The sequence below is a fragment of the Chrysemys picta genome, chromosome 9, assembly GCF_011386835.1.
Source record: "Chrysemys picta bellii isolate R12L10 chromosome 9, ASM1138683v2, whole genome shotgun sequence".
Lineage (NCBI taxonomy): Eukaryota > Metazoa > Chordata > Testudines > Emydidae > Chrysemys > Chrysemys picta.
In genome coordinates this window covers 41,004,582-41,032,100 of record NC_088799.1, presented here as the reverse complement: position 1 = coordinate 41,032,100, position 27,519 = coordinate 41,004,582, and the positions used below count along the sequence as shown (strand labels likewise).

The 27,519-nt window shown below is 53.0% G+C and overlaps 1 protein-coding gene and 2 long non-coding RNA genes across 3 annotated transcripts; all 3 read right to left on the bottom strand.

The window, feature by feature from the left end:
* Positions 1–10,755: 10,755 nt before the first annotated feature.
* On the bottom strand, positions 10,756–18,755 carry LOC135973708 (uncharacterized). The gene is made up of 3 exons (XM_065558064.1): positions 18,545–18,755; positions 11,398–11,478; positions 10,756–11,215 (listed from the first exon to the last, which is right to left on the bottom strand). The coding sequence occupies exons 1-3, from the start codon at positions 18,737–18,739 to the stop codon at positions 10,826–10,828; spliced, it is 666 nt and encodes a 221-aa protein (XP_065414136.1). The 5' UTR covers positions 18,740–18,755; the 3' UTR covers positions 10,756–10,825.
* LOC135973709 (uncharacterized) lies at positions 11,603–17,398 on the bottom strand. Its single transcript, XR_010590680.1, has 2 exons — positions 14,040–17,398; positions 11,603–13,383 (listed from the first exon to the last, which is right to left on the bottom strand). It is a non-coding gene; the product is annotated as an uncharacterized LOC135973709 (long non-coding RNA).
* A 173-nt stretch (positions 18,756–18,928) lies between the features above and the next one.
* LOC135973710 (uncharacterized) lies at positions 18,929–20,590 on the bottom strand. The gene is made up of 3 exons (XR_010590681.1): positions 20,459–20,590; positions 19,755–19,885; positions 18,929–19,039 (listed from the first exon to the last, which is right to left on the bottom strand). It is a non-coding gene; the product is annotated as an uncharacterized LOC135973710 (long non-coding RNA).
* Positions 20,591–27,519: the final 6,929 nt, after the last annotated feature.

Sequence of the window (27,519 nt, the reverse complement as noted above, 5' to 3'; positions counted from 1 at the left end):
AGGGAGCCCGGAGAACAGGGATGTGGGCAGGGCCCTCCAGGAGGATTTGCTTCCCCAGCTGCTCCAGGATGACAGGAAGGCAAGAACCTGGAGCATACTCTCCTTACAAGCGAGAGTCGCCACTTAACCAGGACAAGAAGAACTTGACTCAAGCCAGGCTCATTCTCTGCTCTGCCTCTGCCTCCCCAAGACGAACACTCCTAGCCCACAACCCCTGCAGCAGCAGATCCTCCAGCCCATTGGAGCCGGCCCCCCTACGCCTGGAGTCAGGAAGCTGGGCTCAGAGGCCACTTACGTCAAAGTCAGGGAGGGTGATGACGGATGTGAGCAGGGCCGCGCTGCTCCTGATGGCCCTGGCTCTCTCTCGTGGCACCCTGGACACGGTCCAGTAGTTAATGTGCTGTGGGGAAAGGAGGCAGCTCAGGATTGATGAGGGGGTGCATGTGTAGTGCTAATGGCCCCCCCCATCCCAAGGGGGCTGAGACATTGCATGCGGTGGGGGTGGAATATCTGATTCATTGACCGCAGAGCTTTAGAAGGGGACTCTTGCCCCCAGGATGATGCTTGTATCCTGCAGGTCACAACTTGTCATTGTCTCTCTAGATTGGGACAATGCTCAGTGTCGGGGCTGGTCCCATCCTCCCTGAACTCCTGATTCCTGAACAGCTCCCCAGGAAGGAGACAGACCCCTCCCCCCTCCCTGGCTCTCAAGTCCTTGGCTGGGTGAAGAGACTGAGTGTGAGCACAATCCCCCCAGGAATCTCGGGGCCCGTCAGAGACAAGGGCTGATTCTCTGGGGCCCTCCTGTTTCTCTAGGAATGAGGCTGTGGCTCTTCTCTGAGGACCATCTTCTGGATCTCCCAGGAGGGGTTCAGACTCTCACTCCCCAAGCCAGCCGGGGGCCCTGTGGTTAGTGCTCAACACAAGCAGGCAGAGCTCTGGCTTGAAGTCCCAGCTCCTTCCTCTGTCCTTCAAGGAGGAAAGGCCTGACCCTGCATTGCACTGACTGCCCTGACCAAGGATGGCCACTGGGGGCCCAGCTAGGAGGACAGACTGGAAAATGGATCTAAGAGTTAAGGTAAAATTGCCCCCACCCCCTTATCGGGCTCACCTCCAAGATGTAGTGGAGCTTGTCCGTGTCTGGGGTCTTTGCCAGCAGGTTCCCCAGCATGGTGTCCAGGAGGTCTGGTATGACCCTATGCAGATCCTGCAAAGCAAGGGAGAGCCATGGGTCAGAGTTAGGGAAACTGGGGCTACACCTGCCACAGGATGGGAAGAGGGGTCTCTGGGAAGCACTGGTGAGACCCCCAAACACATATCCTGGCCTCTCTCATTCACATCCCACTGCAGGCAATTAGCAAGGATTCGGGCAGGATAACAGCTGGCTGATGTACCTGGACTTGGTTGGTGTCCGTCTGCGTGCCCAGGGTGAAGACTGCGTGCAGGGTGGCTTGGAGGAGGTGGGTCTCCAGCTCCGGCTCCAGGGCAGGTGTCATGGTGCTGGCAAGAGAGAGGAGCCGGTATTAGACTGTGCAGTGTGGGGGTAGGACTGGCACCAACACGGACGTGAAACTGCAGGGAAATAGGCAGAGGCTGGCGAGAATGGAAACTGAGGCACCGAGCCAGGGAATGATAAGGCCGAGGTTTCCCAGACCGACAGTGGCAGGGCAGGAATGGTGCCTGTTCCCTGGACCCTGCTGCCCCTCCTGTATCTGATCCTGGGAGTCAGTCTCTCCCCAAAGTCATTGCAATGTGACTGGAGTGAAAAGAACAGAGCAGCCAGGAGAGGGAGTGACCCTTCCTGCCACCTCTGCCAGAGGAGCCACCCTTGGGAGGTGAGCTGGGAGTGGGAGGGGCAGTGACTCCCAGCCACAGGCCTGAGCAGCGCCGGGGTTAGGGGAACCGGGCAGTAGGGTCTGGGTACCTGAGGTTGACCACAGCAATGAGGGAGTTGGCCAGGACGGCGCCGGGTGGAGAGTTAGGAGGAAGCTCCTCAATGAGCTCCTATGAGACACAAAGGAGACAAGAGAGCGTGTGAGATTCGGACCTCACTGACACTCCCCAAGGAGGAGATTACACAGCCAGCAGGATCCCCCCAGCTGCCTCCCGCTCCTCCGATTCCTGCCCACTAGTTCTCCCGTCTCTTCTCCCCAATCTTCAGCCCCAGCAATCCCTGCCCTTAGCTGCCCTCCAGCACCAGCCATCCCCCAACCCTCGGCCCGGGGAGACCCCTGCCCCTCCCATATCTCTGTCCACCCTCCAGCTGCCGGGCGCCGTGTCTCACTCACCACAATCCTCTCCGCCACAGCCGCCTTCGAACAGTGTGGCTCCAATGTGTAGTCCCCTCTCTGCTGGGCAGCGAGGCACGCGGGGTAGATGGCGTGCAGGAACACGAGCTGCTGCGCCTCGTCCTGCGCCCACCAGGAGTGGGGTTAGAGGAGAGACAGCCAGTTAGCCAGGGACCTCCCTGCCCCAGCCACACCAGCTGCAGGACTTAGGCCTGAATGGGGGATAGTGGGGACCCGCCTATTGTTCAAATCACCCACGACTCCTCCACAATCAGGGTCAGGAACTGGGACAGTGCCTGTGGGGGGGAGGAGACCCCTGCTGGTGTGTGACAAACACCCCCATCTTGGGGGTCCCAGATCATGAAGGAGAAAGGTCCCCATTAGGGCCAAGACCTTCTGCAGGGGGTCAGGATTCAGGGAAGGAGCAGGACAATCTCAGTTCCAGCACTGCTGGGGAACGTTTGTACCTTTTCTCGGGCATAGAGCTGCTCTCGGATGTTCATGAGAGCAACCTCCTCTGTTACCAAGTCTACCCGTTCTTCTTTCTCCTCCTCGTCCTCGGAGTCCCTGGCGGACGCTGCACCAGGGAGAGAAGGGGACAAGGTGACTCCTGCTGCCACTCGGGGGAAGGACAGGGGCATGGTGGGACAATGTGTCCCCTTCTCACCTCCGGGACATAGGGCAGATTGGGCCCCACACTCCCCCCTCTCAGTGATGGCATCAGCCCCCAACTCCTTCAGGAGCCCATAGCAAAGAGACCCTCCCCACTGTCCTGGACTCCCTTGGAGGTGCCTCCCCCCACCCCCGCCCAATGGAGCACCAAGGACCAAAGTGGCAGCATCTAGTGTCCGTGGGGTTCACATGGCTCAGGCCAGACACCTGGGCTGGAGACCCGCCCCCATAGCACTGCTCGAGGGCCTGGGCCCTAGCTGTTCACAGCCCCCTCCTCACTCCTCCCCGAGCCCAGCCTGGCTCCTCACCTAGAACAAAGCAGAAGCGTCCGTCGGCCAGGCTGCTGTCCGAGTCGCAGGCGCTGCTGTTGTCGGATGGGGAGTGGCCCGAGCTGCTGGGGCTGGCAGAGGGATCCTCCACCTCCTTCCCTGGGGATGCTGGAAGGTCCTCACTGACCGAGCAGGGCGATGCCCCGTGCTGGAAGTTGGGGCTGGGCTTCTGGGGCCGCTGCTGCCCACACAACAACAAGTCCCAGAGCCACCCTGCCCGGTTCCGCCCCTGGGCTGGGTCCTGCCTGCCCAGCCGCAGCCTGGCCCAGCTCCATTTTGGCCTGGGAGGTGATGCTCCCACCTCGGCGCCTGCGCCGGGAGTGGGTTTCCTCCGCCAGAAGGCTTTGCACTTCCACCTCCTGGCGCGGCCGGAAGCTTCTTCCCCTCCAGCGGGGACGGAGGGGCCGCTTCGCTCCTGGGGAAGATGGTGGCTGCTTCCCTCAGGCTCTGGGGCCACCTGCAGAGCCTTCTTCCTGAACATCCTCAGGAGCCTGGCCATCCTGGAACCCAGCGGGGAGCAGGCGTGAGTCTGGGGTCAAGGCAGCCTCTCACTAACCAGCCTGTTTGGTCCCTCCCGATCCCTGCCCCAGCCAGAGCAGCTCCTCCTCCCCCCACAGGGGTACAGGGAGGGCAAGCTACCCCCACTGGCAGGAGTTCATTGCATGATCTGCTCCCCCTTAACGCTTCCCCTCATCATCCCTGGGGCTGCAAGAACTGGGGAGTCTCGTCCTTTTCGAACACTGGGGTCAGTCACAAAGACACTGGTCACTTTGGACAAGCAGCTCCCTCCTGCGACCCCAGACCACACTCACACCCCCCCACCTCCCGCCCAAGCTAGAGAAAGAACAGAACCCAGGCAGGGCCGGCTTTAGGCCGATTCGCCCGATTCCCCAGAATCGGGCCCCGCGCATAAGAGGGCCCCGCGCACTCACCCCGGCGGCAGTCGTCTTCGGGGGCCCTGCTCCCCTGGCCAGAGCGCCGGCCGGAGCGCGGCAGCCCTGCGGCCCCACTCTCCCGGCTGGAGCTCTGGCAGAGCGTGGCAGCCCCGTGGCCCCGCGACCCAGGCTGGAGGGCAGCAGCCCTGTGACCCCATGACCCCGGCTGGAGCTCCGGCGGAGCGCGGCAGCTCTGCGACCCCGGCTGGAGCTCCAGCCAGAGTGTGGCTGCCCCACGGCCCTGCGACCCTGGCTGCAGCTCCGGCCAGCCCCATGGCCCCACAGCCCCAGCCAGACCGCAGCAGCCCTGCAGCTCCATGACCCCGGCCGGACCGTCGGCCAGACCGCGGCAAGTCCCGTGGCCCTGCATTCCTGGCCAGAGCGCCATCCGGAGCGCGGCAGCCCCGCGGGGCCACCTCCCCCAGCCAGCAATCCGAAGTGCCGCTGCAGGAATCGGGCCCCGCACTTGCTAAAGCCGGCCCTGAACCCAGGAGTCCCGCCTTCTCCTGGGAAACCATTCCCCACTTCAAAGTCCCTAGGCATAGCAAGGCCAGGGCCCCCTCAGTTCCCACTGATTTTCATGCTCAGCAGCTCACTGGGTCTGGCCCAGCTCACAGACTCTCAGCCTGGGGAACAGTCTCCCACAAGGGAAGGGCTGGGAGCCCCATTGCTGGGACCTTGCCAAACACACTGGAGACGGCTCTGGAGAAGCCCCTTCCCGGTCTGAGAGCGAGGGGGTCCTGGGGGCTGTTTGCAAATCCAATCTCCTTTGGGAGAGATTCTCTCCCCCTTTTTCTGCCTCTCCCCAGACAGACAGGGGATGCCCCCGAGGAACCCTAATGCCACTCACTTGCTCTGGTGACGGAGAGATGGATGGAGGATGTTCAGGGTCGTCCCTCGCCCTTCTCCTCACTCTCCAAGCCCAAGGCAGGCTGGAGAGGGTGGTGGTGAGCTGAGGAGTTACCCTGCCCAGGAAGCAGGCAGGGTGATGGCATGGGGCGATCGGCTGGCTGTGAAAACAAGAGTCTGTCTTATTGCCAAGGGACAGAGAAACTCGGCCAGCAGCAGGGGGTGCAGAACACCGCCCTAGTGCAGGGGTGACAGCGCGTCCGGGATTCCGACATCCCAGCACTTTACACACCTTCCTGGAGCCTCCCGACCCCCCTGGGCTGTTGGGACTGCGACCCCAACCCTACTGATGAGAACCAGGCCTGGGAGGGGAAGCTACTGGCACAGGGTCACACCAAGTGTCAGAAGAATGGATGGGACCCAGCAGGCCTTCTTTCCAGGCCCCTTCGCTAACCCCTGCTGCACCCTCCCTCCCACGGCTGGCAATTTCAACCAGGCCCCCATGTCCACTCCCTCTGCCTTTGAGAGGGAGTGTGCTCCGCTGGAGTGACTGGACCAGGGGACTGGGAACCAGGACTCCTGAGTTCCATTGCTGGGTTTCCTGTTGGTTCCACTGCTGGGTGTTTTCCTTTTCCTGTTCCTGTTCCTGTTCCCCCCGTCTCTGGCTCTGTCCCCAGCAGTCAAACGGGGATTTCATACTTTCCCACTATTGGAAAGTGCTGGGAGAAGCCCCCAGCAAAAGCTGCTCTGACAGCGCTAAGCAGCATCTGCCCATTGAAGGTGGGAGCGCACTGCCCAGGAGGAGGAGGGTTTGGCTCTGGGGTTTCACTTCAGCCCAGTCTAGAGAGAGGGGCCCAGCCATGGAGTCTGGCTCAAGAAGACCAAGTCTCCAATTTGTTAAGGGCGTTTTGAATTCCAATCCTGTGCTCCAAAGTGCTTGGTGTCATTTGCAAATTGTAGAAGCATGCTCTCCACTCCATTTTCCAAATCCTGAAGGAAAATATTGAATACTACCGGCCCCCAGACTGATCCCTGCCGGACCCACTAGGTACACCCTCGCCGTTGGACAGCCAGACATGGAGAAGGGCTCTTCGAGTCTGGGCTTTCAACCAGCTCTGCACTCACATTTCACTGATTACATCTAGACCACATTTCCCTCGTTCGCTTGTGAGAATGTCCCATGGGACTGTGTCAAAAGCCTTAGAAACACCAAGAGAGATCACATCTACTGTTTACCCACCTCCCCTAGGCCTATAACCCTGCCAAAGAAGGAGCTAGGATTGGTTTGGAATGATTTGTTCTTGACAAGTCCATGCTCACTAGTAGGATTACCATATTTTAATTTTTAAAAAGGAGGACACTCCATGGGGCCCCGCCCCAACTCCACCCCTTCCCCACCCCCAGCCCCGCCCCAACTCTGCCCCCTGCCCTGAACGCTCCGACCCCTGCTCCTCCCCCTCCCCTGCTTCCCGCGAATCAAATGTTCGCGGGAAGCCTGAAACAGGGAGGCAGCAGGTAGGCTGGGACGGGGTGCAGCGTGGCCCAGTCTGGCCCCTTGGCCGAGCAGTTCCCTCCGGTGGCTGGCCGACCCAGGCCAAGAGGCTCTGGCCCCGGCGTCTCCCGCCCGGCTCGGGCCCTGGGGCTCCGGCCCCCGGCCAAGTGCCTGCGCCCCCGGCCCCGGCTCCGGCCGAACACCACGCCGGCACCCCAGCCAAGTGCCCCCACCCCCGGCCGAGCACCGCACTGGTCCCCCGCCCAGCACCGCGCCAGCCCCCGGTCAAGTGCCCGCGGCCCCGGCCCCCGGCCCAGCACCACGCCAGCCCCCGCCCAGCACCGCGCCGGCCCCGGGCCCTTTAAAGCGCTGCCGGAGCTCCGGCAGCCAGGCTCCCGCGGTGATTTAAAGGGCCCAGAGCGCAGCGGTGGCTGTAGCCCTAGGCCCTTTAATTCGCCCCTGAGCCCCGGGGCTCCCAGCTGCCTCTGCAGCTGGTAGGTCTGGGGTGATTTAAAGACCCTGGGGCTCCCAGCCACAGCCAGAGCCCTGGGCCTTTAAATCTTGAAAGGCCCCGCCTCCTCTGGTTGAGGCCACACCCCCGCTCAGGACTCTGGTGTAATGGTAAATCCTTTAAATTCCTTTCACCCCTGGGCAGGGATAGAGCGCAGGAATCGAGACCCTTAGATCTCGAAAATTAGATAAGATGCTTCAGTCTGAGCTAAGTAGTTGCTGCTCAAAATAAAAAAATACAAATAAAATAAACTATTTCAGCTATTCTATTATGTCACAATCGGATCTGAGTAAATGAGATAGGACACCTCATATTATGCACTCCTCCTAGTGACACTCTCCAATGGATCTCCATCCTCCACCCACCGTGAGGTAAGTAGGAGCGGATCATTATTATCCCTACTTGAAAGACGGAGAAGCTAAGGTTGAGAAAGGAGAATTGACTTGTCTTAGGTCACACAGCCAGTCAGTGGCAGAGTTGGGAATAGGACCCAAGAGCCCTGATTTTCAAACTAACCATCGGATCTTGAATTTGCGTGCAGGAGGTCAGCGCCGGCCGGGCAGGCCAAGCTTCAGAGCCGAGCGTGGGCCCCGCCCGCTGGCGCCATGGTAACCCCTGACTAAGGCGCCACTTTTGGAAAATGTGCTGAGGGGAAGTGGCTGCTTCCCCTGCACCCCCCCTCCCCTCCAGCTACGCTACTGGTGGGGATCACTGCCGGGGCACTATTTCAGCCCCACATTTTTGGGTGGACCTCCCACAGTGGGAGCTGCAGAGCACTCCCCCGCGACACACAAACACACACACCCTGGTGTTGGGAGGGGAACAGGGGAAAGGACAAAAGAAGCAAGAGAAGAAAAGAAAGGAGGGAGGGCTGGTGGAAAAGGTGAAACAAAAAGGACAAACCCCAATGTCCCCAGTGATTCTAAGGGACAAAATCCCAGGTGCAGAATAAAATTCTGCCTCCTCAAGCTCGTGTTTTCCATGCCTAGAATTCAACTCTCACCCGATGGATCAGACTGAACAGGTTTCAAACCTCGAGGAGGCTCTTACCTTCTACACAGGGATGTCTGCTTTCTAGTACAATCACTAAAAGGGAAGGAGAAAACTCGACAGAGGTTCCTCCTGCCGCTCACGTACGTGAACCCGAATGTTCTCTCAGTCCTCAAAGAGAGACCTCGGGACAGAGACTTGCTGAAGCAAAGCCACAGGGGTCTCTGAGCTTTCCCGGGCCACTCGCCTCTGTCCTGCCTGGCTGATGTCAGCATCTCTCTGTGAGGTCACCACCTTTGACCAATAGTCTGAGGTCCTGCAAAAGGCCTTTGTGATGTCACTGTCACGCCCCTCCCTTGCTGTGCTAATGTCCTGCCCCTGGCCAGGCACCTGGGAGCTTTGAGCTACTCCCTGTGGATCACCCCACTCAAGGCGTGTTCATTCTAGGAAGCAAGCCGACTAGACAGTAAAACCTCAGACGCTGCTCCCAATGCTACACTCAGTTTTTCAGAAATTAGTAGACTTGATGGCCAGAAGAGACCATTAGAGCATCTAATCTGACCCCCTGCATGTCACAGGCCTCCTGTATGACACAATAGCTACTTTGGGGGCAAACACATTCCAGAAAGGCATCTAGTCTTCATTAAATGACAGCAAGAGAGGGCGAATCCACCACTTTCCTTGGTAGCTTGTTCCTGTGGTGAATCATTCTCGCTGTTGAATATCTGTGCTTTATTTGTAATATGAATTTGTCTCTTTTCACCTTCCAGCCACTGGGTCTTGTTCTGCCTTTCTCTGCTCGATTAAAGAGCCCTTTAATACCCAATCTTTTCTCTCCATTAAGGCACTTCAACACTTCAATGAAGTCACCTTTCAATCTTCTTTTGATAAGCTAAAGAGGTTGAGCTCTTTCAATCGCTCACTAGAAGGCATTTTTCTCCAGCCCTCAGAACATTTGGTGGCTCTTTGCTGCCCCAGCTCCAATTTCACAATATCTTTTTCAAAGGAGGACACCAAAACTGGATGCAGTATTCCAATATCAGTCTCACTGATGCCGTGTCACCTCCTGTGATGCTATTGACATAATCTGTAACTGTATAGATCACCGTTGTGACCACTGTTATATATTTGCAGCCAATATTGTATAAAGGTTGTCGTGGAAGGGGTCTATGGAGAGGTTCTAATTGGCTGACTATTATTATGCTATCTGTATATGTGTATCAGTTTTGTAGTTGACGTTATGAATATTGGCTCTATACTGTCTGTATTTCAAACTTGTGCTATGCTTCCGGGGAACACCCCAGACAAGTTGGTGTTAGTTCTGCCTAGCCTGCTTGATGGCCCACTGAGGACCATGAGCTATACAATTGATCCATTGAGAGAAGGTTGTGACTCAGCAAGGCATGCAGGGACCTGCCTATGGACAGAACTGTAAGGTTTTTCTATGCCACATGCTGGATAGAGTGTCCTTGGGACAAAGAAAGCAAAGACCACACGGCAAGAGACTATAAAAGGCTGATGCCTCATCTCCATCTTGTCTTCAATCCTGCTTCATACTTCTGGAGGGACTTTGCTATAAAAGGAAGCTCTATACAAAGGACTGAATGACCCATCCCAGCTGTGGATGTACTCCAGAGACTTGATTTGAACCTGCAGTTTATTCTATCACTGCTACAAGCCTGAACCAAGAACTTTGCCATTATTGTATGCAGGGCTGGCTTTAGGAAGTGCGGGGCCCTATTTGAACATTTTAGGCGGGGTCCCGACAGGGATGACTAAAAAAAAAACATGTAAAAAACGCCCTTTTATTTCTTCCATGTATTATTTACTTTCCATAACTATATAAATAAAATAAAAATTGTATATTACATACATTGCTAGCTGGAGGCAGGGCAGGGGCTGACTGGAGGTAGGGGCTGACTGGAGGCATGCAAGGGGTGTGGGGCTGGCTGCGGGCAGGGCAGGGGGTGCAGCAGGGGCTGGCTGCAGGCAGGGCAGGGTATGCGGGGCTGGTGCGGGCAGGGGGTGCAGCAGGGGCTGGCTGCAGGCAGGGGGTGCGGGGCTGGCTGCAGGCAGGGGGTGCGGGGCTGGCTGCAGGCAGGGGCTGGCTGGAGACGGGCTGGTGGGGGCAGAGGGTGTGGGGCTGGAGGCAGGGCAGGGGGTGCAACAGGGGCTGGCTGCAGGTAGGGGGTGCGGGGCTGGCTGGAGACAGGGGCTGGCTGCAGACAGGAGGTGCAGGGCTGGTGCGGGCAGGGGGTGCAGCAGGGGCTGGCTGCAGGTAGGGAGTGCGGGGTTGGCTGCAGGCAGGGGATGGCTGGAGACGGGCTGGTGGGGCAGGGGGTGCGGGGCTGGAGGCAGGGCAGGTAGTGCGGGGCTGGTGCGGGCAGGGGATGCAGCAGGGGCTGGCTGCAGGCAGGGGGTGCGGAGCTGGCTGCAGACAGGGGCTGGCTGGAGACGGTCTGGTGGGGGCAGGGGGTGTGGGGCTGGAGGCAGGGCAGGGGGTGCAGCAGGGGCTGGCTGCAGGTAGGGCAGGGGCCCCCCTGCTTCTACCACCTTGGCCCTTTAAATAGCTGCCGGAGCCCTGAGGAAGCTGCGGGGCTCTCGCGGCTATTTAGAGGACCGAGGCAGTAGAGGTAGCTGGAGCCCCGGCACTTTAAATAGCCCCCAGAGCCCCCTGCTACCCCAGGGCTCTGGTCCAACCACTAGACTCCCCCCATAAGCGCCATAGCTCCCCCTTCTCCTCCACTGGGTACATAAAACTACAAGTCCCAGAATCTCTTGCTTCCCCCGTCCCACCTCCTGAAGGGGCAGCCAATGGGCCGGAGCCGTTTGCTGATTGGCAGGTGCGCGGGCCAGTGGGGGTGAGCCCGTGCCCCGCGCGCGGTGGCAGCTGGCGATGGCCCAATGTACAGGCCCAACCACTCGGCCTTCTTCACTTTAAAGCGCTGCGCGTAGGCCGACAGGAACTCGTCCATCTGTTTGTCCAGCTCCTGCTTCAGCTCCTCCAGGGCTGCCTGTTTCTGGGGGTCCTCGCCCCGCAGCTCCCCCTGGCAGCACTCCAGCAGCTCCCGACGTTTCCCTTCCTGGCATCGCTGCATTTCCGCAGGCTTCACGCTCAGGCAGCGGTGCATGCTCTGGTGGTCACGGTCCTGTGGGGAGCGGTAGAGATTGGCCATTAGTGTTTCCCAGCCACAGGGGGCACCACCATGTCATGCACCCACAGCCCCTTCAACTCCGACCCACCACAGACCCCTGCTATCCCATCCCTGCCCCTCCGCCCCCCAGCTCTGCCGGTGACCTCACTCCCGACCCGCAGCCCTTCTGTGCTCACCAGCTGCTGCACAAATTGTTCATATTTCCTCCTGGAGGCTTCTACTGCTTTTCTGTTTTCCTCCTCCATCATCGCTGCCATCTGTGGTGGGATGGGAAAAGGGGGGGGGATGGGGATGGAACTGTTGCCAGCACAGAGTGTGCTCGAGGACAGCAACAGTGGGTTCGTTGCCCGGTGTGCTTCGCGCCAATAAACACACCAGGGGGAGAAGCAAACAAAGTTTATTTGGGATCCCAAAGCGGTGCAAGGAGACTGGCAAGTCTCAAATCAAGCACATTAACAGGAACAGTTTTTCTTCTTTTATACATTTTGCAGTTAAGCCTCACCCCCCTTTTCCTTTCCCCTCTAGCCCTCCCTTTCTCCCCCCCATTCCTCCCTCTACCCCTCCCGTCCCTGGTAATAGTTAAGTCATTCTTGGCAGCTATAAGCCTAGCTTGTTAGTAACTTCTTTAAACCGTTATCTTGTCCTTTTCCCTGCAGCCAGAAACATGCAGGCCTCATTATTACTGCTTGAGCAGGGGGTTGCACACAGATAACTGGTTGCTTACATATTCCAATTGCACCTGGCTTTTGAGGTTGATTAGAGTTTAAACATGGAAGGATAGAGTTTGGTTCACTTAGGCCTAGTGCAGGAAGGCTTCATTCACTTAGTGGCCTTCCACCCTCCCGAGTTACCTAGGGTGATGCCTAGTGACGTCAACAACTCCCTCCTTTGAGAATACTCAACAAGCTTTTGGCTGAGTTTTCTCATATTCTGTGGACAAGCTATGATTAAGTGCTATGAAGCTGGGGTTTTCAATGAGAGGGTATGCCGGGATTTTTGAGGAACGGGGGGCACAAAGCTTACGGAGGAGCATTTTAAAACAAGCAATTAGGAGGAGGGTGACCAGGCACAATACCACACCGGTGAGGAGGAGACGCACAAGGCCTCCCCCCAGTCCTCCTAGGTTGGGCAACCAACTTCAAAGGGAATCGAAAACCGTGGGTTTCCTTTCCTGGGCCTTCCATGGCTCAAAAGCCTGTTCGGCCGACATGACGTGCTTGTTAATGTCCTGTGAGTTTTCTGGGACATAAGCTTCTTCCTTAATGGGCTCTGAGGTGGCATACAAAGATTTACGCTGCCTGGGGCGGCCAGGGGTTGTCCCTTAATGCATACTGGGATTAAATGGTACAGTATTGTGACAAGGGGGTACCCAAGGTATTTCTTTCCCTACTGAACCATCCCCAACAGATATCTGACCAATTTTGGGGGACCATCCTCCAGGGTAACACTGCTGCGTGGTGCAGGATTTGGGAGCATACTCAGCAGTTAGAGAGGTTAAACTCTTGGGCAAAGCAAACCTTCAAGGATTCATATGTGTTTGTTTCCAAGTTAGTAGGGATCCCTTTCCATCCCACATGTGCCTGGGGGGAAACGGGAGGTAACGAAAGGAGTGTCCCTATGGCAAAGAGTACCACTGTGGCAGACCCTGGACCTGAACTCATGCTGGGCAGGTGACCCTAGGGCCTAACAATTACAATTCCCCAAATACCCACAAAATATCAATTACCAATAGTAGGCAGATTAAAAACAAAAGGACCAGGCCACCAGGTTAGGCCGGCCCTGTGAGAGTAAACACAACCAACGCTTAGAGTTTTCATGGGGAGTGCGCTGCGACTGTCCAAAGAGACCACAGGGCATTCCCAGCAGGCCTTATTGTCTTTTGAATAACAGTTTAAGTCTCAGGTCGTCGCTGGTAGTCTTTTTCCGTAGGCTGGACGGTCCACCATTCAGGAGCGGGCACTGCCTTCAGACAGGAGTGATGAATCCAGTTCTTGTGTCCCTTGACCTTTGCTGCTGTGTGGGAGACCAGCAGGACGGTGTGGGGTCCCTTCCACTTCTCTTGGAGAGGCTTGTCCTTCCAGGTCCAAACGAGAACGGAATCGCCTGGCTGCAAGGCATGGACAGGGGCATCCAGCAGGAGAGGCTGCAAATCTCTGGTATACCTGTGGAGAGAACAGAGAACAGCAGACAGAGATCACATGTACTGAGATAAAAAGCCACACCCCATTTCCCACTCCCCTGCCAGAACCGGTGTACCATTCATAGGCCATGCCCTTCCAAACATAATCTCGAAGGGACTGAGCCCTAACCTGCCCTTTGGGAGAGCGCGAATGTGGAGCAAAACAAGGGGTAAGGCATCAGGCCACTTAAGGGAAGCCTCTTTGCAGACCTTTGAGAGGTGCCGCTTAAGTGTCTGATTTGTGCGTTCCACTACTCCACTGGCCTGCGGTCGCCATGGAGTGTGGAGCTTCCAGGGGATTTGCAGGGCATCCGATATCTTCTGAACAACTTGGGATGTAAAGTGTGTTCCGTTGTCAGATTCCATCCACTGGGGGAGGCCGAAGCGGGGAATGATCTCCTTGACAAATTTCAGAGCCACCGTTTTGGCAGTGTTGTTATGGCATGGGAAGGCTTCAGGCCATCCGCTGAATCGATCCACCAAGATGAAAAGGTATTTGAATCCTTGGGTCAGGGGGAACTCAGTAAAGTCTATTTGCCAAACCAGCCCCGGGCCTGGGGTAGGTTCCAGAGTGGCTGGTGGCACTGACACTCCAGCTAGAGGGTTGTTCTTTTGGCAGACTAGACATTTAGCCTGTACCTGGGAGGCCAGGGGTCTAAGAGCCTCCCTGCCAGCATATAATTCTTTGTTTCTTCACCAGGGTCAGTTCTTAATGTCTTTTGTAGTCAGGAATTCCTGGACTTTGTGGTTTCAATGAAGCAAGTGTTCCTTTTTCTCTTTTCCTGAAACAGTGTGGTTCAGCATCATACAGGGGAGAGGTTACTAGCACATCACCCTGTCTTTAAATAGGCTTATCATCAGTCGGAGAGTCCTCCTGAGGTGGAGGGGTTTTTTTACAGTGAGAAGCCTGGGTCCAGATGGGCAGTCCTTGGTACTTCACAGCGGTGTTGGTGGTGAACAGGACTTGGAAAGGGCCTTTCCACTGTGGAGCCAAAGCAGTTTTTCGTTGATGGACTTTACGTAGACTCAGTCTCCTTGTTTCAATGAATGGCAGGGCTGCTAGGGTCTTTGGGTAGCACTTCTTTTATCTGTGCGAAAAGAAACCTAACACATTTCATTAATGCCTGACAGTGTTTTGCAGATCTCATAGTTGCTTGGGCCCATTCAGGCCCCCCCTTTTCTTGGCTGTCGGCCAAGTCTTAGCTCTGGGCAGTGTCCTTGGATGGGCCAGCATCTTATCTTTGGACTGAGCTTGCTAGCTATATTTTTTTTCCTCAGTTAACTCGTTCTGTTCTTTTTCCTTCTCTCCTTCTTGGCTTCTTTTAACTTACAAAGGAAACTTCCACTCTTCACTCATACACCTTTTCCCAACAATGAACACATACACATTGCCATTATCCAGCAAAATAACTTCTATACAGAGCTTTGGAGCAACAAACCAGGACGAGCACACCCACTTTTGAGGAGTCCAACAAAGTTCAGGAGGCTCACAGTGGCTTTAAGGCAAGGGGTGAGACCCACAGCAGCAATCAACAAGTCATCCACATATTGCAGGAGGAGGACCCTGTCCTCATTGTCCCACTCCTCCAAGTCTCTGGCCAGGGCCTGGCCGAACATAGTGGGGGAATTTTTAAATCCCTGGGCCAACACTGTCCAGCAAAGCTGCTTTTTAACCCTCCTTTTGTCCTCCCACTGGCTCCACTCTGGGGCTTGCATGGCTGAGGGCTCAGTTGCAAGGGTCATTATCCAGGTATTCTCTGCAGGTAAGGTGAGGGTTATTTCATCTTGGGTGAAATGCAGGGTGGCTCCTAAGCGACAAAGCAGGTCCCATCCTAGTAGAAGTGTTGGACAATCGGGGAGGTAAACCAGTTTGTGAGATAGAGTTCTGTTTCCCAAAGCACATTCCGCTGGGGCATATACTGGGCACTTGGTTCCTTTCCCTGTGGCACCCACCACAGTGAGGGACTCTGACACAGGCAGCTGCAGGGGTTGGTTTACGATGGTTCGTGCAGCTCCAGAGTCTATTAAAAAGTCTATGTCCGAATCTCCCACCCGCATTTTTACTTGGGGTTCCAGGGGCAGGATAGTCCATCTTCCCTGACACCCCTATTCTTGATCCTTCGCTGTCATTATAGGGGTAGCTTCCCTTTTGGGACACTCATTTTTCCAATGTCCCTCCTTCCGGCATATGGCACACTGGTTGCGACCCAGACGCCTTTCCTGTGAGCCAGGGTGCCCACGTCCTCTCATTCCCCGGCCCCTTCCACCTTCCTGGAATTTTCCCCTGCCACCGGCCTGTACTGCTGCGACCATCATTTTCGCCTGCCTCTTTTCCTTTTCTTTAGACACAACCTGATTACGCTCCACCTCAGACAACAGGGTCCGCATAAGGACATTACAATCATCCCAGTCAGGCTTATGGCTAGCCAGGCACCCTTCAAAGACCGAGATAAACTTGCTTGGGTTCGTAGAGAATTCCCCTGCCTGTGCCTTAAAGGCTGCTAGGTCCACCGGGTTAAAAGGCACATGGGTGTAAACCTGCATAGTAGTGGCCTGATTCCTATCTGAGCCATGTCTGGACACCACGGTCTCAGTGATCAACGGATAAAATTCCACCGAGGGGACAATCTCTGGGACCTGAGACACCTTGTCTTTATATGGTGGGGGTGTGATAGCCGAAGGGGACACCGGACCTGCCATTACAGCTGGGGGGGGGGGGGGGTTCTGGGGACTAACAATAGCTACTACCGAACCTGTCGGAGTCAAATTACACTTTTGCAAAATATCTAACCTATCTTTTAGCAACATAAACAACTGTACATACATATGTTCATTCCATTTACCCATTTGCTGACAAAACAGAAGTAATTGAAGGATCGTGTTATAATTAAGTGATCCTTCCGGTGGCCACCTTTCCTGGTCCTCTAGCTGATATTGAGGCCAGTCTACTGTACAGAACCTTTTCAGTTTACTTTTAACCAACGGATCCGATCCAAACACTTTCCAGTTCACCAGAATGCATTCCAAGGGTGTACACCTTGCCCTGCCTGCCATACTCTGTCCCTGCCCCATAGGGAGACACTGGGCGTCCCCAGGTCATAACAGGTAGACACTGGGCGTCCCCAGGTCAAGACAGATAAAGTCCCCACTGGACTTTTCCTACCTTATCCAAGGGTCCGGTTCTGCACCGTCGCCCTATCCATGGGTCCGGTTCCCCACCGTCGCCCACAGCTGCTTCTCCACTACTCGAGCGCGTTGCACCGTTGTGCCCTCCGGGGTCGACCAAACCACATCTTCGCCGAGGCCCCCGGTAAAGTCACCGGTGCGCGCTGGGCGTCGGTCGTCGCCGCAATCTGTCGACCTCTGAGAGGGGTCCGGGCAAGGCTAAATTTCAGCCTCGAGCCCCACGTTGGGCGCCAAAACTGTTGCCAGCACAGAGTGTGCTCGAGGACAGCAACAGTGGGTTCGTTGCCCGGTGTGCTTCGCGCCAATAAACACACCAGGGGGAGAAGCAAACAAAGTTTATTTGGGATCCCAAAGCGGTGCAAGGAGACTGGCAAGTCTCAAATCAAGCACATTAACAGGAACAGTTTTTCTTCTTTTATACATTTTGCAGTTAAGCCTCACCCCCCTTTTCCTTTCCCCTCTAGCCCTCCCTTTCTCCCCCCCATTCCTCCCTCTACCCCTCCCGTCCCTGGTAATAGTTAAGTCATTCTTGGCAGCTATAAGCCTAGCTTGTTAGTAACTTCTTTAAACCGTTATCTTGTCCTTTTCCCTGCAGCCAGAAACATGCAGGCCTCATTATTACTGCTTGAGCAGGGGGTTGCACACAGATAACTGGTTGCTTACATATTCCAATTGCACCTGGCTTTTGAGGTTGATTAGAGTTTAAACATGGAAGGATAGAGTTTGGTTCACTTAGGCCTAGTGCAGGAAGGCTTCATTCACTTAGTGGCCTTCCACCCTCCCGAGTTACCTAGGGTGATGCCTAGTGACGTCAACAGAACCATCTCTGAACTGGGAACCCCTCTCCCCCCACTCACCTTTTCCCCATTCCTCCAGGGCCCTGCTCGCTACTGTCACCTCCCCACTGCCCCCTGACCCCCCACATTCCCCCAGAGCCAGGGACAGCCCCCTAATGACATCACAGCAAGGGCCACATTAGCGTCACCCCTGTGGAGGGGGCTGGTTCTCCGGCTGGGTCTCTGGGGGTTCCCTTATCTCTCAGGGGCTGGGGTCAGGGAGCCCCAATCAGGACATTTTGCAGGGGGCTGTTGTGGTGCCCCCTGCTGGCCTAGTGCAACTGGCTAATGGCAGGAGGATCTGGGGTGAGAATAAACTGAAACTGTTGGTTTGGGATTTGGGGGTGTTCTAACCTCCCTAACCCCTTAGGATTGTTTTAAAATCAGTGGGGAAATGAGAGGAAATGCCCCCAAATTGTCCCCTCTACACACGCACTGAATCAGGGGAGGAGAAAATATTTAAAACAAACATAAAGTATGAAAATCAATTTTTCTTCCACTTGTTGAAAATGAAAACCAAAAAAACTTGTGACTGAGGGATGCTGGGGGCAGCTCGGAGCACAGGATCTACAGCCATGTTATTTATCTACTGAGGTCGATGGGATCTGGGCTGGATTCTGATCTCGGTGACCCGGCTGTAAATCAGTCAACCTCTGTGTCCTTTTGTAATCTCGCAAAATTACCTGTTGTAAGTTTGTTTTTATCTATCCCCAAACATCCTCATATCTATCTATCCCCTGCATACAGAGGTTCCCAGTGCTGACGGCTGGGACAGACCCTTACCCAGAGTGAGGTGTGATGGTTTCTTCCCACTATCTGCCCCCCGCAGCAGGGGCTCCTAATCTGAACATCCTGCCCTCCTCTCCCGCTCATTCCCCTGACTTGGGGTGTTGGTGCCTGTCTTGTTCTGGGCCATCTTCTGTCCAAACCAGGCCCGCAGCCAGTGCCCAAGCCCCCCAATCAGGCCAAAGACCCCGGCCCCAATCCCAATGGCCACTGCTTCCTCCAGCCCCACTAGAGCTGCACCCGCCCTGATGCCTACTCCGATACCCGCACCCACCACTGCCAGAACGCCCCCACCCCCCGCCCAATGTACAGGCCCAACCACTCGGCCTTCTTCACTTTAAAGCGCTGTTCATATCGCGGCAGGAACTCTGCCATCTGCTTGTCCAGCTCCTTCTTCAGCTCCTCCAGGGCCGCCTGTTTCTGGGGGTCCTTGCCCCGCAGCTCCCCCCGGCAGCGCTCCAGCAGCTCCTGGCATTTCCCCTCCAGGCGTCGCTGCATCTCCAGGGGCTTCACCCACAGGCAGCTGCTCATGCTCTGGTGGTCACGGTCCTGCCGGGATGGGGGAGTGATAGGCCATTAGGGACGAGCACTAGCGTTACCCAGCCACAGGGGGCGTCACCTCCTCACACACCCGCAGCCCCCTCACTCCCGATCCGCAGCCCCTTGCTACCTCAGCCTTGCCTCCCCCCAGGTATGCTGGTGCCCCTCACTCCCAATCCGCAGCCCCTCTGCACTCATCAGCTCCTGCACAAATTGGTCATATTCCCTCCTGGTGGCTTCTACTGCTCTCCTGTTTAACTCCTGTCTCATCACTGCAAACGCCTCAGCCATCTGTGTGGGGAGAGGGAACGGGGTTGGGGGTGCGGATGGGATGGGCCCATCTCTGAACTGGGAGCCCCCCCACAGTCACCACCTTCCCCACATTCGTACAGGACCTGCTCCTCACTATCACCTCCGAACTGGTCCCCAACCCCCCACATTTCAATAGAGCCAGAGGGCAGCACCTCGACCCCACAGCCATGACCACGTTGCTGCCACCCCAGTGGAGGAGCTGGTTCTCTGGCAGGGCTTCCTGCAGGTCCCCTTATCTCTTGGGTGCTAGGAGTCCTCGATCAGGACATTTGGTGGAGCTGTTGTGGTGCCCCCTTCTGGGCTAGTGTGATTGGCCAATGTCAGGAGGACCAGGGGTTGGGGTCAATAGAACTAGCCCTCCGCCTCCCCCCCCAAATCCAGGCTGGAAAGAGAGAGGCGGAGGGAGGGGTGACCTGGTACCTTCATGGGTAAGGAGAAGTCGTAGCGTTGGGTCTTCCAATATTGGGAGACGCCCTGCAGGGAATAACGCCCGGGGGAAGTGGGATCAGGGACAGCTCAGCCCCTTTGCCCCCGCTGAGCCCCTTCCCGCTCCCTGCAGCCCAGCGCCCCCTACTGAGCACCCTGCCCCGCTCCCTGCAGAATGGCACCCTGTATTGAATCCCTGTCCCCGCCTTGCGGCCCATTTTGCTGTCTCCCATCCAGCCCCCCCCTTTAACAGCCCCCACTCTCCCACCTTGATCCTGGCAGCCAGCTGAGCCCCCGTCAGCACCTGCCCGGCTCGGTCCGTCCGGACGTGTGTCCCTGCTGAGTGCACCACACTGGTGACGTACTCACACAGGCACTGCCGGAAATCCTCGTCCATGTCTGTAGAGGGGAAAAGGACCCAGGCATCCGGGAGGGATCCAGGTGTCCAGGGTAGGACACACGTTAAATGCGATTGGGTGGGCTAGTTTGTGCCACAGGAAATGAGATTCCATCTCTGGGCAACAGCTGCTTAACACCCCCCACCCCACTGCCTGGGGGAAAATGGGGGAGAGGCATGAGGGGGCAAGGAGAGGCTGCAATGGGGAGACAGCGATCTCCACTGGGTGATGCCAGGGGACCCATGAAGACCCAAAAGGGGGACACCAGCAGCGTTCCCTTAGCAGACCAGGACCCCAGCAGTGACACCCCCCCATGTCCCTCTCCCCTTCCACACAGATGCTGTGACCCAGCGAGTGCCCCTGTGCAGTGGGCAGTAGAGTCAATTCTAAGTCAAGGGGGGTGAGCTGGGCACTTGGATTTTGGGGTGGGGGAAGCGCAAGAGGGGAAGAATGGGGCAGCAGAGGAGAGAGGGTGGGGATGGGGGCAGGGAAGAGGGTGGGGGCAGTGCAGGAGGGTGTGGGGACTGGGGGAGCAGAGCAGGGGGTGAGAGGGGAGAAGATGAGGGTCTCTTACCATCTGGCGTCCCTGCCCTGCTCCTGGTGAACTGAGTGCCAGGGTGAGGCAATAGGTAGCACCGTGTGCCGCTCGCCCTCAGGGCTTCCAACACCAGGGGCTGCTCAGCAGAGAGCTCAAGGTCCTGTGGGAGTCAAAGCAACATTTGTGGCCGTCAGCAGGGAATCAGACCCGCTGTGGAAACGTTCAGCTCCACCCCAAAGTTTGCTGTTTCCATGAACACACGTGGTATCTGATCATTACCTGTGTGATTTCTCCAAGATACTCCTGCTAGTGGACAGGAGTAGGCTCCGCGCCGTAGGCTCCAGAGAGCTGCCAATCTCGCACCAACAGGTCCAGGGGCTGCAACAGAGAGCACAGGAGAAGGGTCACACTGGGGCTGGGGGCACAGAGAGGAGACCAGAACTGGAGGCTGTTGTCCAACCCAGCCACGGACACTGAGACCCTGGGCATGACGTGGGCGTGGAGGGAGAACAATGGACTGGCTGTTTCTTTGGGGTTTGTCCAGCATCTGGCACAATGGGGTCTGGGTCTAGGACGGGGGCTCTGAGGTGCTCTGGCAATAGAGACAGTAAATAGGAATAGTAAGAATCAGGTGGGATAACAGGACTGGCGGGGGGTGGAACAAGCATTATATCCTCATATGGGGGGACAACCTTCCTAGGTAATGTGTGCCAGTGCTTAAGTGCCCTGACAGGAAGCTATTTCTAATGTCCTGCCTAAACTTGTCATGCTACAATTTAAGCCCATTGCTTCTTGTCCTATCCTCAGAGGTTAAGGAGAACAATTTATTACCCTCCTCCTTGTATAGGCAGAGCAGCAGGGGGACAGGGACAGATCTGGATACTTCTCATGAACTTGTTCTTTACAGGCCTCCCATAGCAAAACAAAACAAAAAAGCAAAGTTTAAATATCAAATGATTCTTTATATCTGAGAGTGAGATTCCCCACTGCAGACAGGGCTCATTATTCTGGGGAGCAATAGGACACGGAAAATTCATGCCTTTGATTAGGACACAGTAACCGAGAGACAATCCTGGGTGGGTTGGGGGCAGGAGGAGGAGGAAGGGATGTGCTTGACACACCAGTATAGTGAGTTTGCTGAAATATTAGCAGCAGAATTCACTTCTAAAATTAACATTTTTTTTGTCCACTAGCCAAATGCATTTCCAGCTTAGGGGACAGTAATAATCTCATGGCTGCCGAGAGAATTATAGTTGGTAAAGTGCTCTGAAGATGAGAGTTGTTATAGAAATGCTTTTATTACTATTAGGAAAAGCCATCAGATATCTGAGGATATATCCTAGAGATTGCCTCTGTTTAATGGTATCAGTGTGGTTTTGGGTTCCTTTCAGCAATAAATAAAGGTCAGTCATCCTCTAGATCCCTGATTAGCTGGTCTCAGTTCCAGTTGGAATCATAATTAAGAGAGTTAGTCAGTGGATCAGAACAGTGACATAGAATATTGCTCCTCTGCTGCTTTGGTAAAATGCCAAGGCAAAGCGGAGGCATTTAGCCAAAATAAATGTTGAGGCAAAGCCTTTTCAAGTGAGAACCATCAACTTCATTTCTGTTATATCAAAAGTCTAGTGTTATGTTGTCTGTTGGGCTTTAGTTGAGTGAAAGACAGATGTTCATTGTACCGTTTAGTAAAGATCGCTGCTGTGAATAGCATCTTTGTGTTGAGGCAAATCCATTCTAAGCACAGCTTTTCTTTAAAGGTAGCTAATAATGGTATGGGAGGGTGGCTAAGATTTTCAGAAGTGACTAGTGATTTAGGGTGTAATGATTTTTAGGTGCCCAAAGGGAGACACTTTAAAGAGGCTGATGTTCAGAAAATGCTGAGCACACACCCTCTGAAAATCAGGTCCCTTTTAGATGTGTCAGGTTGAGCACCCAAGATCACTACTCCCTCCCAAAAATCTTAATCTTATAACTATAAAATATGGAAGATAGTAACAGTCTGTGCTTTGGGCAGCTCTAAACACTGGGCAGATGCAGACATAGGAATCTGTACTTGCAGTGCATTCTCTATCCCTTCGTGAGCTCCAGCTCTAGGAGAGGGCCATAGGCTAGATCAGCACTGAGACAGACATCTCATGCTTGCCGCCTAACTACCTTATCTCATCACCTGTCACCAGCATCCAGAGACAGTCAGGACCAGCACTTAGGAAGAAATAAAGGTGGATGCCTGGCTTTACTGGGGAGCTGGATGGTTGGGGGTTTAAAGGAGGAAAGAATGTGTCTCTTTAGATGCACAGAATCTGTACTAGGGCAATAAGCTGGAGATCTGGGGAGGGGAAAGTAGGGCTAGCATTGGGGAGCAGACTTACTGACCCCTTCCCCTCCCCTCCGCTCCCCAGTGATGTTGCCTTCATTTAGCCCTGTGACCTCACTCCCGTTCCTGTTATTTCATTAGTTGTCCCTCCCAATTATTTGGCATCACGGACCTGTGGATTCACCCCTTAGGCTGGGGGGAGGTCCATTAGCAGTGGGGGGGCAAATCCCGCCCACTTCCTGGATACCAACAGGACATAAAATACTGGCCCATGTGACCATGCTAATCTAACTCTGTGTTAGGGACATTGTCGTTCTTAAGCTTCTTTAGCAACATAGATAGCACAGCTTGACTTTAAATAAATTGACTGATATTTACAGCTTATATTCATTGTTATTAGAGTAGGGCTTATATAGCAAAGAATTTTCCATGACAATTCAATCTGATTGAAAAGTGAATTTTGCTCAGATCTCATTCACATCCCTTTTGTGCAACATTCAAGCAAATGAGTTTTGCTTACATGAAAGCAGTTGTGACGTTGCATTCTATATAATTTTATGAAAATATGCTAATGAGTTTGAATATAATGTAACTGAAATATGCTTCATGCAAAAGGTCTCTTGTAAGGTATCATTACAAAGCTTATAATCTACTGAGTGTGATCATCCTATTTGTATAAATCGGGGATCGGCAACCTTTCAGAAGTGGTGTGCTGAGTCTTCATTTATTCACTCTAATTTAAGGGTTCGCATGCCAGTAATACATTTTAACATTTTCAGAAGGTCTCTTTCTATAAGTCTATAATGTATACCTCAACTATTGTTCTATGTAAAGTAAATAAGGTTTTTAAAATGTTCAAGAAGCTTCATTTAAAATTAAATTAAAATGCAGAGCCCCCCGGACCGGTGGCCAGGACCCTGGCAGTGTGAGTGCCATTGAAAAATCAGCTTGCGTGCCGCCTTTGGCACGCATGCCATAGGTTGGCTACGCCTGGTATAAATGTATCACTCTTGTATCTGAAATTAGAAATATGAAATATAACTCTGAGGGCCTATTGTAATTATGCAAAGTGTGGGCCATTAATGGTGGTTTGGAATCTTGATGGCTCCGATCAACCAGAGCAATTGACTACAGATGGCTCTGTTTTATTTGTAAGTCTTCCTGTATATGTGTGTGCTGGCAAGTGGGTAATGAAGTCTTACAGTAACATGTGATCATGTCACCTGAACTGGAATCCATCTTTAACCTGGTACTTTTCCATTGAGAAGGAGGGAGTGGGAACTCAGAGAGGGACAAAGGATTCCCACCTTATGCAAAAGATATATAAGTGGGTGGAACAGAACAAAGGGGGGAGCCATCATGAGAAATCCCCTAGCTACCACCTGAGCTGGAACAAAGGCTGTACCGGGGAAAGGATTGTGCCCAGACTAGGAAGGCATCTAGTCTATGAAAGAAACTTATTGAAACATCTCTGAGGATGAGATTTTATCTGTATTCAGTTTTATTACTGTATTAGGCTTAGATTTGCGTGTTTTATTTTATTTTACTTGGTAATTCACTTTGTTCTGTCTGTCACTACTTAGAACCACTTAAATTCTACTTTCTGTATTTAATAAAATCACTTTTTACTTATTAATTAACCCAGAGTATGTATTAATATGGGGGGGCAAACAGCTGTGCATACCTCTCTATCAGTGTTATAGAGTGCGAACAATTTATGAGTTTACCCTGTATAAGCTTTATACAGGGTAAAACGGATTAATTTGGGGTTCATATCCCATTCTGAGTTGGGCATCTGAGTGTCAAAGACAGGAACACGTCTGTAAGTTGCTTTCAGTTAAGTCTGCAGCTCTGGGGCATGTGGTTCAGACCCTGGGTCTATGTTGGAGCAGACTGGCGTGTCTGGCTCATCAAAACAGGGTGCTGGATTCCCAGGCTGGCAGGGAAAGCAGGGGCACATCAGTTGGCAATTCCCAATGGGGTTTCTGTGATCCAATCCGTCACAGCATTGTTAAGCTTACACTGGATATATTTGCACTTGGAGTGATGTACTCCATATGAGATGTGATGCTGCTTGACACAGGAGGGGGATAGGGTTCTCAAAAGCCAACTCCAGAATGCAGAAATGAGACAATTAACGGGACCCCACATGCATCTGACTGTCCCCTGAGCAACTATAATCACATGCAGTTTGTGCTAACGTGACATGGCTAAATTTATACTCTGCCAAGAAACTCTGTGGTACATTACTCTATCTAGGAATTATACCCAAGACAAAGACCCAGAAAGGAAAATTGTTTATATTTCTAAATTTCCTTTATCATGCTTATTTTCTGCCTGTCCCAGTGGCCTCTCCAAACCATTATCCTAGTTATAAGAGTGATATGTATCCAATTAGGAAGCAGAAACAATCACAACTGGACACAAAAGCTCAAATTTCAAACAAGAAAGCATGGTAACTTTGATCAATTCACAGAGTAAAAAACTTCAATGAAAAAATGTGAATAATGGTAAAATTCATTAAGAATAATTTTTCAGGAGCAGAAAAAAATGTCTAAAGTTGTTAGGTGAATTAGTCATCGTTGAGTTTCAGGGGAGGTGGCAAGGTTATTTTAGGGGGGTTGTGGTATTGCCACCCTTACTTTTGTGCTGCCTTCAGAGCTGGGCAGCTGGAGAGTGGTGGCTGCTGACTCAGGGCCCAGTTTTGCAGTCAGCAGTGCAGAAGTAAGGGTGGTAATACCATACTATGCCACCCTTACTTCTGCGCTGCTGCTGGCGGCAACTCTGCCTTCAGAGCTGGGATCCCGGCCGGCAGCCGCCACTCTCCAGCTGCCCAGCTCTGAGGCAGCGCCACCGCCAGCAGCAGCATAGAACTAAGGGTAGCAGTACAGCAACCCCCCCTGTAATAACCTTGTGACCCCCATACCAAAACTCCTTTTTGGGTCAGGACCCCTACAATTACAACATTGAAATTTCAGATTTAAATAGCTGAAATCATGAAATTTATGAATTTTAAAATTCAATGACCATGAAATTGACCAAAATGGCCCATGAATTTGTTAGGGCCCTAAGTATATTGTAGCATTCGGTATGTTTCATGCAGAGCGTGATACCACTTCAGTAATGGAGGAAGTGAGTTTTGCATATAGATTGTATAATGCAGTTTATATATTATTTTGTTAATGCTATGCAGCATTTTTGGATCCTTCGAGTAGAAGGCACAATGTAAATATAAGTTATTGTTAGTCTGTTCTGTTATGGCAGTTATTATATTCTTTGGATAGTTAATAATATCCTACCTTTTCTTAGCTGGCAAGATGTTATAAGATTTGTGACGGGTTCGTCCCCTTGGGACTGTTACCTGACATGCTGAAATTACCTCTGAGCCCATTTTCCCTGCCAGCCTGGGACTCCAGAACCCTGCCTTGTTGAGCCAGACATGCTAGTCAGCTGCAACACAGACCCAGGGTCTGGTCCATGCCCCCAAAGCTACAGGCTTAACTGAAAACAGCTCAGCAGATTACCTGTCTCCAGCACCCAGACACCCAGATTCCAGTGGGATCCAAACCCCAAATAAATCTGTTTTACTCTGTATAAAGCTTATACAGAGTAAACTCATAAATTGTCCACCCTCTAGAACACTGATAGAGAGATATGCACAGCTGTTTGATCCCCCAAGTATTAATCACTTACTCTGGGTTCAATAATAAACAAAAGTGTTTTTATTAAGAATAAAAAGTACTATTTAAGTTGTTTCAGGTAATAACAGACAGAACAAAGTAAGTCACCAAGTAAAATAAAGCAAAAACACGCAAGTCTAAGCCTAATACATTAAGAAACTGATACAGGTAATATCTCACCCTCAGAGATGTTTCAATAAGCTTCTTTCACAGACTAGACTCCTTCCTAGTCTGGGCCCAATCCTTTCCCCTGGTACAGTCCTTGTGAGTTACAGCAGACATAATCTTAGGTGGAAACTAGGGGTATTCTCATGACTGGCAGTCTCATTTGTTCTCTTCTACCCCCTTTTATAGCTTTGGCACAAGGTGGGAATCTTTTGTCTCTCTGGATCCCCACCCTCCCTTCTAAATGGAAAAGCACCAGGCTTAAGATGGATTCCACCATTCTTCCTGGGTTGGTTTACACAAAAACAGGAAGGCTTGCAAGTCAACAGAGCTATTTACAACCAATTGTCCTAGTCAATGGGAGCTATCAAGATTCTAAATCACCATCAATGGCCCACACTTTGCATAATTACAGTAGAACCTCAGAGTTATACTTTATATTTCTAGCTTCAGATACAGGAATGATGCCTACATACAAATAGGATGAACACACTCAGTAGATTATAAGCTTTGTAATGATACCTTACAAGAGACCTTTTGCATAAAGTATATTCCATTACATTACATTCACACTCATAAGCATATTTCCATAAAACATTATGGAGTGCAACGTCACAATCTTCGTTTGAGTTTTTCTTTCCTATTTTCCATCCTGCTTCTTTTAGCACCTGTGTGCTTCATAATTCACTGATAACTGTTTCTAAGAGCATCCTTTCTTCCCTGTAAAGGAGACTACTTCTACAGGATGAGGCTTCCGTGGTGGGCTATGATTCATAGCCAGTGGCATTAGGAACTGAATTGAAATTTCTGGAGCGCAGCACCAACTGGACGTTGCCACTCTTAGCATTGTCTGACTCAGTGTGTTAAGTCCAAATAACCTATTAAGCTATCTAGATTTAATAGCTGCTATTAATACAACTTATGCTTCATTAAGCATG